The sequence below is a fragment of the Aquarana catesbeiana genome, linkage group LG01 (assembly GCF_042186555.1).
Source record: "Aquarana catesbeiana isolate 2022-GZ linkage group LG01, ASM4218655v1, whole genome shotgun sequence".
Classification (NCBI taxonomy): Eukaryota; Metazoa; Chordata; class Amphibia; order Anura; family Ranidae; genus Aquarana; species Aquarana catesbeiana.
The window spans coordinates 151,946,619-151,960,013 of record NC_133324.1 but is presented as its reverse complement, the minus strand read 5'-3'; the positions used below and the strand labels follow the sequence as shown (position 1 = coordinate 151,960,013).

Genomic DNA, 13,395 nt, shown 5'->3' with positions numbered 1-13,395 from the left:
AATCGGGATGCGCCGCTCTCGATCTTGCAGCCGGGGCCACTGGTCACAGGACAGCTGAGGATCATGTCTGTATGCAGCCGCGCTGCATAACTAAGCAGGGAGAAGAGGTGAGCGCTGCGGGGGTTGGGGTGAGGGAGGTGGCGGTCTAATGGCTCAGTGCCTGTACATGCCTACTCGTCTCTCCTCCACCTCCAATGCTGCCTGCCACAGCCACGATCTGCCCGCTAGTTTCTCCTCCACACCCACCGCTGAGACTCAGGGCTATGGGCTCCACATTCGGGGCTCCAGCCTCAATATCCACCCCCTGGCGACGCCTCTGCTGCACACATAACCACATCATGCAGTTTCTTTATTTAGAATCAGACAAACAGCTCACAAGCTGGTCATCACTGTGTGCTTTGTCTATAGTATCACAATTATGTGCTTAATCATAAAGTTTTATATCATGATGCACATGTTTGTGCAAAATGTGTCAGACATTTTGTGAGTCAGTAATCCTGTTTGTGTACCATCATCACTTCATGTGTTTAGACAAGCCTAACAAGCTTCAGTTTGACATCGGGGACCAAGGTAGAGGGAGGGTGTCCTGCCTCAAATGGTAGGAGTATGTAGATCCAGAAAAGGAACAGTTAATCACTTATTTTAGGATAGTCAGTAGAGCCATGTAAATCAATCTTATGTCCCTGCAGACAAATGTGCATTTATAGCGCAGATGTACCCTAATATATACAATTACTAATCCAATTTGCATCTAATTGTTCCCAGCTTGTTATCTTTCATCAGTAAAATATATGAAACCACTGAGTCTGTGGAGCAGGACTTGGGGACTAGTGAGCTGTGGTGAAAAGATATGTACTAACAAGCTCTAAATGGCTGTATGTAAGTTGGATAAATGACTTTATATTTACACAGAAAGATTCTGGATGCATAATAATTTACTGGGGCACAAAGGAATAATTCACGTGTCTTTGCCCACCATTTAGAAGAATAGAAATAAATGATTTCTTGGATTGTTCTGTTTTTCCATTATAGGTTAATTATAGTGCATGTCAGCAAGCGCAAATTTTATGTTATTATTTTTGAAATGCACATTAAAGTCATTTTGTTGTTAGTGTATTTTTGTGGCAATCATTTTAAAAACATTTCTAAATTCTTCCTTAAGGTGTTTATCTGTATGTCAGTCTAATGCAATTATCAACCTTACTGCATGACCCCTGAGAAAGCCTAGTGCAACTAAAGATTGTATTGTTTTCTGTTAGTCTGAGCTGACTGATTGCAAAAGAGGAGCATTAAAACACAATCATTATCCAGTACTAATAAGGATGGCACAGAACCTTTATACGTAGATAGAACATGTGGCTACACCTATGTATATTATACAACTACCACATAATAAGCCTTTAAAACATTTTTAAATTGTTTACATTATTTTCAAAGAATCAGCCTATTCAAATATAGTTTTTTTATGCCATATGTGTATATGGTATGAAATACCAAGTTGAGACTGACCTGCTGCTTTCATTTATTTATTTAATTATATGTAAGCCATATTGCAAACCCCAAAAATCCCATATAATTATTTAAATACTCTATGTGTAATTTCAAATGTCATTTTCAGTCATTTTATATCTGTGGCTTATATTAAAGTGGTTGTAAACTTCTGACATGAATATGAACAAAGCATATCCTTCTATAGTGTGCTCTTGTTCAAAGAACACTCAATTCCATTCCTGTCTGTTGCCTTGTTCCTCCGTTATCTGCATGAGTCACTTCTGAAAGGGTTTCCTGACATCAAGAGATAAAAAGGTGACGGGGGGAGGGAGCTTCAGCACACAGCTTTTTTTTGACAGCCTCAGCTCTGTTCCTGTGTGCTGTGTGAAGAAGGATGTGTCCCTTCCCTCCAATCAGCTCTCATTTCTCCTCAATGAGCTCTGCAGAGTGTAACTTCAGCTTCCCATCCCTGCTTTCTGCAAGTTCAGACAAGCTGTATAAATTCTGCTGTTTAAACAGCTGTAGAGAAGACTGCAGATAAAAAGGTATAACTTGTGTAGGAGGATTTGCTTAATCTCTGAGTATCACCTGAGGCTAATCACTTCATTGTGTACATGTACCGATGTAATGCCTGGTGATGCTGGCATTGAGGTCAATATTCAGGCATTTCCTTAATACTACAACTATCCTCTGTTCTTCTTGTCTCCCAGTTTTGTTTCAGCATTGTGGCATAGCTTCTAATGAATAAGGTGCATAGCTCCCAACTGTCCCTGATTTGGAGGGACTGTCCCTCTTTCAGAACAAAGTCCCTTTGTCCCTCTATCCTTCATTTGCCCCTTGTTTTTTCTGTTGCTTAAATTTGTGTTATAATTCCCTATTTATACCTCAAGAAGTGTTTTAAAGTGCTAAACCTTTCATCCAATTTCTAAATTGTTGTATTTGTAACTTTCAAAAGCAAATATAAAGGAATAGTAGTGGTAGAAAAGCATGTGTGGGTTTCACCACATTTTTTTTTGTATTCATTTTCCATGTAACAGGGGTGGCTTTTAGGACCTATAGGCCAATAGCTGTCTCTCATCTCAGAAAATTGGAAGGTATGCAAGTGGCTGTTTCACCACACATTGAATGGCAATCAATCAGCTTCTATCTTGAGTTCGGGTAAGCTTTGAAAATAAAAGATAGAAGGTGATTCCTTGGTACGTCCAGCTGTTCCAGATTCTGGCTGCTCCAGTCTTGATAAATTCCCCTCATTACATAGGTAAGGTCCACTGTTGTCACCATCAGTTAACCCATCCTGAGGAATGCCATCACTGGAGTGCATAGATGGGAATGATTGTAGATAATAATGTATGTTACTGTGCTTGTGGTAACACATGCATTATTACTGCACACTGGTCTGGAGTACTCAAATGACAAAATCTTACCAGCATAGATTTTGGCCCTGTTTCCAACCATTGTGAAGTTTTATGTGGTGCACCCCTCCCTGGGGTATTTCCAATCCTCCTGTTGCACATGTAAAATATAATGTAAAGTAAAGTAAATATCTTGGGGCACCTTCATAATATCACATGTGCAGGTCTAGAAACAACAGTAGCCATTGCACTATAAAAGTTTTCAAGGGGGAAACTCTCCAGCATTTACTATACTAGGCACTGAAACTGTTTGTTTTGGGTCAAATGTGAATCTTCACATTTACATAACGCTGCACACACCACACCACAAAATATTTCAGCAAATTTATTTTGCCACATCTACCCCTTCTGGGTAACCTCGTGTTCAGTCCAGGATTAGAACCCCCTAGCATCTTTCACTGGTGGCATGCCATTATACATTTCATTATTGGTAGCATTGCATACACTTGGGCATAAATTAGAGGAAAAAATAATGTTACATCCTCTGAGCTTTTCTGCTTCTTGCAAATAAAACACTGGCTCTCCTCCACCTTTGCTAACAAGGGCCTTACAAGCCAGCTCTCACTTTTTTAACATATCTGCTACCATATGCCTCTCTCTACTAAATTGATATCCATCATTTACTCACAAATAAATAACTCTCATTCTCACACTACTTACAATTCTAATGCCGCGTACACACGAGCGGACTTTCCGGCAGACTTGGTCCGGCAGACCGGACTCCGTTGGACAATTCAATCGTGTGTGGGCTCCAGCTGGCTTTTTTTCCCCAAAAGTCAGACGGACCTAGAAATAAAACATGTTTCAAATCTTTCCGACGGACTCAAGTCCGTTCAAAAAATCCACTCGTCTGTATGCTAGTCCGACGGACTAAAACGGACGCTTGGGCAGCTATTGGCTACTGGCTATCAACTTCCTTATTTTAGTCTGGTCGTACGTCATCACGTACGAATCCATCGGACTTTGGTGTGATCGTGTGTAGGCAAGTCGGTTCGTTAGGAAAGTCCATCGGAAGTCCGCCGAAAGTCCGTCGGAAAGACCATCGGACCAGTCCGGTCGAAAAGTCCGCTCGTGTGTACGCAGCATAAATGGGAGAAGGATCTTTTGTGCACCAAACCTAGGGGAGACTGGATACAAATTTGGTTCACAAATATCATCTAAAAACATAATAATATATTATAATACATACATTTTTGCATATACAGTTATTTTAAAGTATTTGGGTAAAGTCACATAAATGGCATACTAAAGGAATATATTCTAAGCAAAGCAAAACAAAACAAAAAAAAATCAAAACACAGAGATTGCTTTTTAATCAATGCAATCATGCAGTTTCAGACTATTTCATACCATTTTAAGCAAGCCATTTTCTTCCAGTTATTTATAGAGACAAAAAGCCCATGTTGATTTCTTTAATGTGCAATTTTAAAACCACAGTTTGCCAAATTGGGCAGAAATCCAGGTATGCAGTATTATATTTCATTTGTTAAAAATACAAATCTAGCAGGTGTTTATGTTGTACTGTTTGCCTCGGCTTAGCAGTTTTACCTAGTGCATCTGGGTATAAATCATTAGACCAAAATAGCACAACATGAAAAAGTCTAGATTGTGCAGGACTATAATACAGGATGGGAATATCGTCATACTTTTTTTATCCTGGAGCAAGTCAGCCATAAAAGCAAACCACAGCAGAGGTTAGAATGTCTCACGGAAACCCCAAATGTGATAATAAAATGGTACAAATATATCTAGATGCTTACATCTTGCTAAACAGAGCGGGAGCCTATTGGACTAAACATAAAGCACATCTTTTTCATTAACTGCTTGATTCAAAACAGGTTTTAACAATTTTAAATGTTTAATGATGTTTTCTTTTTAATGATACTGGTACAAGTATGCCTGTTCACTGAATAATAAAAAAAAATAAGAAGAAGAAGAAGAAAAAAAATGCTTGGGAAGCAGTTGATGGATGCTGATCTGTGGAGATGGGAAGGGGCTTATTATTATGGCTGTGAGCATAAGCAAAGAAACTGCTTTCTCCCAATTGCTTACTGTCCAGTGTATGTACAGTTGCCACCTGCCCTGTGAAAATGGGACTTGCTGATAATATTAATAGGAAGATCATAAGGCCAATATTTTTTTTTCCCAGAGAAAATGGCAGCCTTAAAGGAAAACTGGGCTTGGGCAAAGCAACAGGTTTACCTAAAACTAAGCTTCTTGTTTTAGTGAACTTTAAATAGTTCAGTATTAGTTCGTAGCAGGTATCAATGCTGTATAAACTGTAAAATGTAACCTCAGCTACATACAGCATACAGTACTGTGTCCTGAGAGTGGAATGGGGACTTTTCGTCCCACTCCCAGAACAAAATCGAGTCAGGCTGGGCACTGCTCAGCCATTTAGAGAAAGCTTTGCATTTTCTGAATGGATACAAAGCTTCCTCTGATTGGCTGAGGCAAGGGATCTTGACCTCATCCGTTTTTTTTTTTGGACCAGTTTGGTCTAAGAGAACTATTTAAAGTTCACTAAAACATGGAGTTAGGCTTTTTAGGCTTTAACTATTTGGTGCTTAAACAGAGATGAGGACTCTCTCCTTGTCTCCATGTGAGATGGAAGAAGAGTGAGTCATGTATTTCCTGTACCAATAAGCACCAGTTAATTTCTTTTAATTCTCAGTGGCCTGAACAGAGCAAGGGAGTAGAAAGGAATGCGGTCTCCATGACCACAGGAGCACTTACCTCAGTTCAGTTATGCACAATTATGCATATATTATGTCAAATATACCTCTTAATTTGGCCTTCTCCAGTGCTGACAGGTCTGCTCAACATCTCATTGTTCCATTGCCGCCAATGCCATTTTCTTAAACTATTTTGCCAGCCCAGTTCCCTCTTTCTGTAACCATTGGGTGGCTGTCATGTTGTTTACCAACATTTCAATTAAGGTATAAAAACACATACATGAAAATAACAGAGAGATCTTACATATTGTCAGAAAGCCAAAATACATTTAGTCTGAATACAACTCTTTGTGCAACAGACTCACAAAAAATAAACTAACAAATGGCATCAGGCCAGCATACGATTGCTGCATAGCCTAATAAATGTGCATATAAGAGTTACTGGAGCATAAACAATCAAGGTAGAATTGTATCATATAAAAACCCAGGAATAACAGAGAACCCTTAACGTTATATTTAACAGTTAATAGGATGACCAAAATGTCCATTTACGTTCAAAAATATGCATGGTTTCCATAACGTTATGGTGTACCCTTTCCATTCATTTTATAGCTTCCATGCGGTGAAGCACATGAGACCAGGGCACAGAAGGAGAATGCCAGTTAAGGACAATAGCCCGATGAATGGCACTAAATTGTGTATGTGCCAATTTTTGGTGAGGGGGTAGCACCTCAGGTAATTCAGAAAAAAATAACCACATTTGGTACTTTGAGGTTATTTGTGTGCCAGTAATCTGAAATACCTTGGTAGCTGTCTGTTGCCATAGTGACTGAAGAGCTCTACAGCTCAAAAAAGTTTGAAAGTGTGTACCCCTATCTTGGCAGCCCCAAAAACATGGCTCGGGTACCAAGGGATAGAATTTGTGTAGATTAGCAGGGCTATACTACCATTTAGTATGACGTATGACTACAGTCTCTTTAATAGCAACAGAGTATGTGCATTTACTGTATGCATATTTGAAACCATATCTAGCCAGTCTTCTGTAAAAAGGGTGGCTGTCATGTTAATGACATGTGCTCTGGAGTTGGATTACCCAGCATCCAGCTTCTGCATCGTTCATGTGCCACCGGCAGCTGGAAGGAAACCAAGTTTTTGGCTAAAGAGACTTACAAAGTCTCTACCAAAAACTCTACAGGCTAGCAATTTTTTAGCTCCTTTTTTAAGTGAATTTGCTACTTTACCCTTCATTTGCAAATCATTGACTCACTTTAGGTGTATACTTAATAAATAGAGACAGATCTTGATAAATTTGGCACCACATCCATATCAAAATGTACACAGAAGAAACAAAAAAGTAAAGGATTTGCCATGTATAACCTCAATAGAGAGAAGCTACAACCATATAAAATCATAAAAAGGTTAATTTCATATATGCCTAAAACACCATAAAAATATATACAAATTACATCAAAATGATCCTGCTTGCATTTCCCAACTGACTAAGTATAGCACTCTGTGTGCAGAGTAACCTGTACCGAACAGCCCAATCAACTTATTGAGAAATTAAGTGAAGACTTTCACATAAAGTGCCTACGCATTTTGCCAGATGGCTTCCTCAGGGGATCACATTAGCCTTATGCATAGAGTTGCAGGGTCAGGGGGTGGACGGCACCATGCAAGATGGAGGGTAAGAGTGAAGGCACACAGATCCAACTGTACATGGGGAGGCTCCACACTAGGGTAAAGATAACTTCAGGAAGGTTCTTCCTATAGCCAATCTATTCATTCCTACAAACTCATGAGGAAAAATTCTAGACAGAAGATTGCAAGTTTGTGACAATGCTTGCAATTAAGGACTGGGTGGGTATTTCATTCTCCTGTTTAAACCACTTCAATATGGTTTAAACAGGGTTATCAATAGGAAACCCCTGAGGAAGCCTACCTGTGAAACGCGTATAGATCCATACCTGTGATGCTATGCAGACCCCTGTACCTGGCCCTCATTTCTCAATAAGTTGAATGGGGAGTTCGGTACAGGTTACAGGGGCTATACTTAGCCAGTTGGGAAATGCAAGCAGGATAATGTTCATGTCATTTGTATATGTTTTTATGGTGTTTTAATGATATGAAATAAACTTTTGTATAATTTTATATGGTTGTAGCTTCTCTCTATTGGGATTATACATGGCAACCGTTAAAATCATTTACTTATTTGTTTCTTCTGTGTCACTTCAGGTGTATAAATGGGTTGCCTGTGTACCCTGACCTTTGCCACTATTCAAAAACATATTGGTAGCCTAATGTGCACTTGAATTAAAAAAAAAAAAATTTGCAATCATACTGTATAGGCAACATCAAGAAATGTTTATTGCTGCCTCCACACAGAGACACAGTGCAAAACAAGGCATGGTGACTAAGTAAAAAGGAAAGGATCTACTTTAGGAAGGTGACAATTCTGGTGACTAGTCCTTTGCCCTCTGCCTGATTACACCATGCTACACTTCGGTGGAGACTCCTGTGTGCTAATGTTAAACAAAGGGCAGTGTTATGCAGTAACTACAGTATCTGATCAGAGATTACTTCCTACACATCTAGTATATGTTACTTTACATCACTGATACTTGATATTAAATAATGCCCTTTATCAAGGATAACGTATATACTGTATGATCCACATAACACAAGCCAATTATAGTGCTATCAGAACCATTCCTGACCAGCAATAAGGGGTTGATTTGCTAAATGCAAATAAACAGTTCACTTGCAATGGAGGTTGCTTCATATTTTTTTTTACAAAAAAAACCCAATCACATGCAAGTGAAATTAGAAAAAAAAAAAAAAAAAATTTTTGCTTGAACGTGATTGGATGATGGGAGTCAGCAAAGCTCAACTTCATTCAAGCTCTGGGGATAATTCCCTTGCAAAGTACATGTTCCTTTGTACAGTGAAAAGTTTATTTGCCTTTAGTTAATCAACCAAAGAATCTTGATTTCCTTGCATGTCGAGCCTTAATGTTTTTTTTTTATTATGGCTGTCTAGGAGGTGATACCCGGGGCCCATAAAAAAGTCACATATTAACATTAGTACCACCTCCTATGTTCTTTTATGATAAGATGATAGATCCTTGTGATGCCCACTTTTTTAGAATGTGTTAAAATGGCTACATCGTTGTAATTTGATGGGTCTTGTCAATGAAAACAGAACAACAAAAAAACAGTTATTTATTGTTTGCCTAGTGTAATTTGAAAAATTATTATTTTGTTTTCCACTCATGTGTAAACGAAATATCCTGACTTTATTTTTCTTTTTTTTTTTTTTTTTTTTACAGCATCAGTAGAAGAAGAATCTGCAGCTACAGGTAGGAGGATGATTTCTAATCGATCCCAATTTGGGACTTGTAGGAAAAGGCTGTCTTAAATAGGCAAATCTTTTAATCAATTAGAAAGGGACTTACTGTGACTTTTTTTACTCTATAAACGTTGCCATTATGGAATAGAAGAAGGTAATTGATCATATGCAAAAATAAACAGGAGTTAACCCATACCTCGCCATTTAACACAAGTAATCATAGTGTATAAACTATGGGGCTGTTTTACTAAACCTGGAGAGTGCAAAATCTGGAGCAACTGTGCATGGTAGCCAATCATCTAACTTCAGCTTGTTCAATTAAGCTTCAACAAAAAAAAAACCTGGAAGATGATTGGTTTCTATGCAGAGTTGCAGCAGATTTTGCACTCTCTAGTTTTAGTAAATCAACCCCAATACTCAGTGAGCTTAATATAACTATGATTACTCCATGCAACCAGGTGTGCCCTAGCAAATATCCTGTTTTTTTTTTTTTTTTTTCCTCACACATGTTTGGGTATTCAAACTGATTGCAACTTCACCTTAGTTATCCCATATTTGAACTCTTTATGAGGTTAAATTAATAATTAATTTATTTAAAAAAAAAAAACATTTTTAAGGTTTTTTTTTTTTTTTCTTCAATTTTTTAAGTAAACCAAGCCCACTGGGTCATTGGAACCAATTCAGCTCCAGAAGCTTTTACCCCTTTCATGACTATCATTTTTTGCTATATAGCTCTGTGCTGCTTTAACTGTTAATTGCACAGTCATGCAACACTGTACCCAAACAAAATTTGCGTCATTTTTTTTTCACGCAAATAGAGCTTTCTTTTGGTCGTATTTTCTCACCACTTGGGTTTTTATTTTTTATTATATAAACAAAAAAATGACTAACAATTTTGAAAAAAATACAATATTTTTTACTTTCTGCTACAAAGCATATCATATCCAATAATTAAAAAAAAAAATCGGATTTCATCATAAATTTAGGCCAAAATGTATTCTGCTACATGTCTTAACCCAGTGGTCATCAACCCTGTCCTCAGGGCCCACCAACAGGCCAGGTTTGCAAGATAACTGAAATACATCACAGGTGATATCATTTGCTGCTCAGTGATTGCAGTATTCTAGTCTGCATCTCCCCAAGGTAATACATAAAACCTGGCCTGTTAGTGGGCCCTGAGGACAGGGTTGGTGACCAGTGTCTTAACCAATAAATGTATATTGATTGGTTTGCGTGGAAGTTATAGCAGCTACAGACTATGGTATATATACTGGAATTTTTATTTATTTACTATACACCGTCACTGTACTAATGACACTGGATGGGAAGGGGTTAACATCTCATGGTAATCAAGGGGTTAAGTTTGTGCCTAACAAGTGTTAATGTGTGTATCATGTGCTGCTTTTTACTTAAAATCTCTTTGTTCCTTCTCCCTAAATACAAAGTGATAATTCCTTCAACACAGGGCTGTGATTGGACACAGTCGATCAGCAGGTCCCAGCCATGGGTCATTGGCCAGGACCTGCTGACAAAAGCCAAGTGTGTGTAAACACAGCGGGGGTCTGCTGCACGTGCCCTGTACCCGGAAGAGGCCATACAGGTACATTACTGTGCTTGTAGGAGCCACCTATCCGCAGTACAATGCAGACAGGCGGTCCTGAAGAGGTTAAAGCAAACCTGCTTTTTCTTATGCAGCAGGTTTGCTTTAATAAATCCCTCCCATGTAGTACACACTCACCTCCCCTTTGCTCCCCACAGCTTCATTCAGCTACCAGGAGCAACAAAATATAAATAATACTTCCAGATATGGAGGAGCAGGTGATATGCTCCATGTGACCGTGTTGGTGGTTGGTGATTACACCCTTGTGTAAGCTCCGACTTAAGCATCATAGTTATTACACATTGTTTCCTTTACTCACTTGACACGTAGTAGGGGAGGGAAGGTAAGCATGTGCAACTGGGTGAGGGCATTCTGCTTTGCCATGAATGAGAACGCACAAGTTCCACATTAAAAGTTACAGAGAGGAAACCTTTGAGGCACTAGAAGCTATTTGCTGTTGCAGACATCTACTCGTATACATTAAGAATCAAGTTAGGAAACTGAACGTTGGTAGCCATGCAAAAGCTGCATTGAAAGGATTTTTTTTCAAAAGGAGCTGCGCACCCAATAAAAGCAATCCACCTGAATATTCCACAGCTGTCTTTGCACAATACCTTCTAATGCAGTATCTGGAGAGACACAGGTATTTCTTCACTTAGCTTTGTTGCTTGCTCATCTATATCTGCCCTTTTTAGAGTGAAAGGGCAACTGATTGAAATTTCCTAGCCGACTACTATTAAGAATGAAGATGGAACATCTGCTGTAGAATTAATGCTTGTCTGATATGAGCACACAATTTTATGTACTTATCTGAAGAAAAATATTTTTATTTTACCAGTCCTAATATGAACGTATATATTAGATGTAGAATGCACTTAAAATATGTACAAGTTTTAGCGTAAAAGGTTATATTAAAATGAAAGCTTACCTTTGCAGCTTAAAACACAATACATATTGAGTATACATGCAATTTATAAATATAAACAGTGCAGCGCAAATATACATATGACAGTTAAGCATTAACATACTCTTTTTAAAACAGTCCCCAGCCCAATAGGAAATATCATAGGAAATATAATTGAATAGTAATATATTCCTGTGAGAGATTATCAGATGCACCGACACCTTAGGTTAATAAGCCCACTACCAGCACACAGATTGCTCGCTCACCTCAAGATATTGACCCCGAACCAACAGGATGGTCAATAAACACTTGTTCCCACTATCAGGGGATGAGTAATGCCAAGTACAAATGATCTGGATGCTCACATCCGGCCTAATCAGGATAAAAAATGTAAGAATTGAAGTGCTCTCCATTTGGTAATAAAATTCACGCTTTAATACATTAAAATACTTATAAGAAATTCCTCTTGTTCCCAACATAAAAATAGTGTACAACTCCAAACGCCAGACCAACTCATTCGGATAGCAATGGGTGACGTCACAGATCACGGCTCCTCCTCCCGTAAGCGTTATGTCCTACGGGACTTCATCAGCGGGTGGAGCCACAGCGTCACCCCCTTCATGTTATAGAGCACTAGCAGCTATGGAACAGATAGATGCTAAGGCTGCTGCACAGCCACATTTGCTAAAACTACAGCCTTCTCATACATAATAGATCCAGAACAGGATAAAGCAGCACTTTTTTAAAAAGGGGGCTATTAATAATAATAATAATAATAATAATAATAATAAATAATAATTAGCAATGCCACAAAGTCCTTAACACTCCCTTTAATCTGGATCTGGGAGGCAACAGAAATGTTCAAAAGCATTTTGCTGCACATTAATTATTTAGATCAACATTTTTGACACCCGCGGCTATCTGTTACAAAACACCATAAGGTCAGCATATAAATATACTTAAAATTAAAATTACAGCCTCCAAACCATGCAATAAAGGGTATAGACAAAACCTCTTATGCTTATGTCACAATGGTCCCTTAACTGATAACATAAAAACATATATAAAAAAGAAACTATATATACCATAGCATAGAGGGGAGACAATAAACTAATACCAACTACCTGTCTGAAATAAAACAGTTCAGATTGAACTCTATGTTCAATCCCAAAGGATTAAGGACCTTAGTTTCAAAGTTCCAAAAAGATTCCCCTTGACTTAGGCACCTAAGGAAATTATCCCCTCTCCAATGCTTGTTTCCACTCTTTCCACTCCCCAAAATCTTAAAACCTGTCATGACACATCCTGATGTTTTTAGAAACATTGTGCGATCTAAGGCCTTTTTTTATATTATTTACATGCTCTCCTATACGTATACTCAGTGCCCTAGAGGTCTTACCAACATAATGGAGGCTGCAATCACACTCTAGCATGTTGCGTACTGCAAGTGGTAAGGTCCTTGATCTTATAGTTCTTGTTGATAACCAAAGAAGAAAATTCTTTATGCCCTTTATTATTACTTCTTGAATGTCTACATGCTGAGCACCGTTCACACTCATAGAAGCCAGACAAAAAAGAGAACAACTGATTCTCTTTTACTATAGGGGGATCCACAACCCCAGAAGCAATCATATCTCTGAGAGTGGGGGCCCGTCGGTAAATAAATTGAGGACGTGCAGGGAAAACAGGTCCTAGGGTCCGGTCCTTCAACAAAATCCCCCAATGCTTGGTGATGATCCTTTCTAATTTCATATACTGTAAATTATAATCCATCACCATTTTGTATTCATGTTATTTCTCCTTTAATTTTTTGGGACCTGAAATCAGGAGATTCCTATTCAAGGACATTTCCTATTGGGCTGTGGACTGTTTTAAAAACAATATGTTGATCCTTAACTGTCATATGTATATTTGCACTGTACTGTTTGTTATTTAATATTGTTTTGTGGGGCTTTGTGAAATTAT

At 38.4% G+C, this 13,395-nt stretch overlaps 1 protein-coding gene across 1 annotated transcript in view; it reads left to right on the top strand.

Annotated features, from left to right (window-relative positions):
• Nucleotides 1–13,395, top strand: part of EDIL3 (EGF like repeats and discoidin domains 3) — a 1,025,075-nt gene that overhangs the window by 339,520 nt on the left and 672,160 nt on the right. Inside the window, exon 3 of the mRNA XM_073624465.1 lies at nucleotides 8,907–8,936. Within this exon, the coding sequence (XP_073480566.1) occupies nucleotides 8,907–8,936 (30 nt within the window). The remainder of the gene's footprint in view (nucleotides 1–8,906; nucleotides 8,937–13,395) is intronic.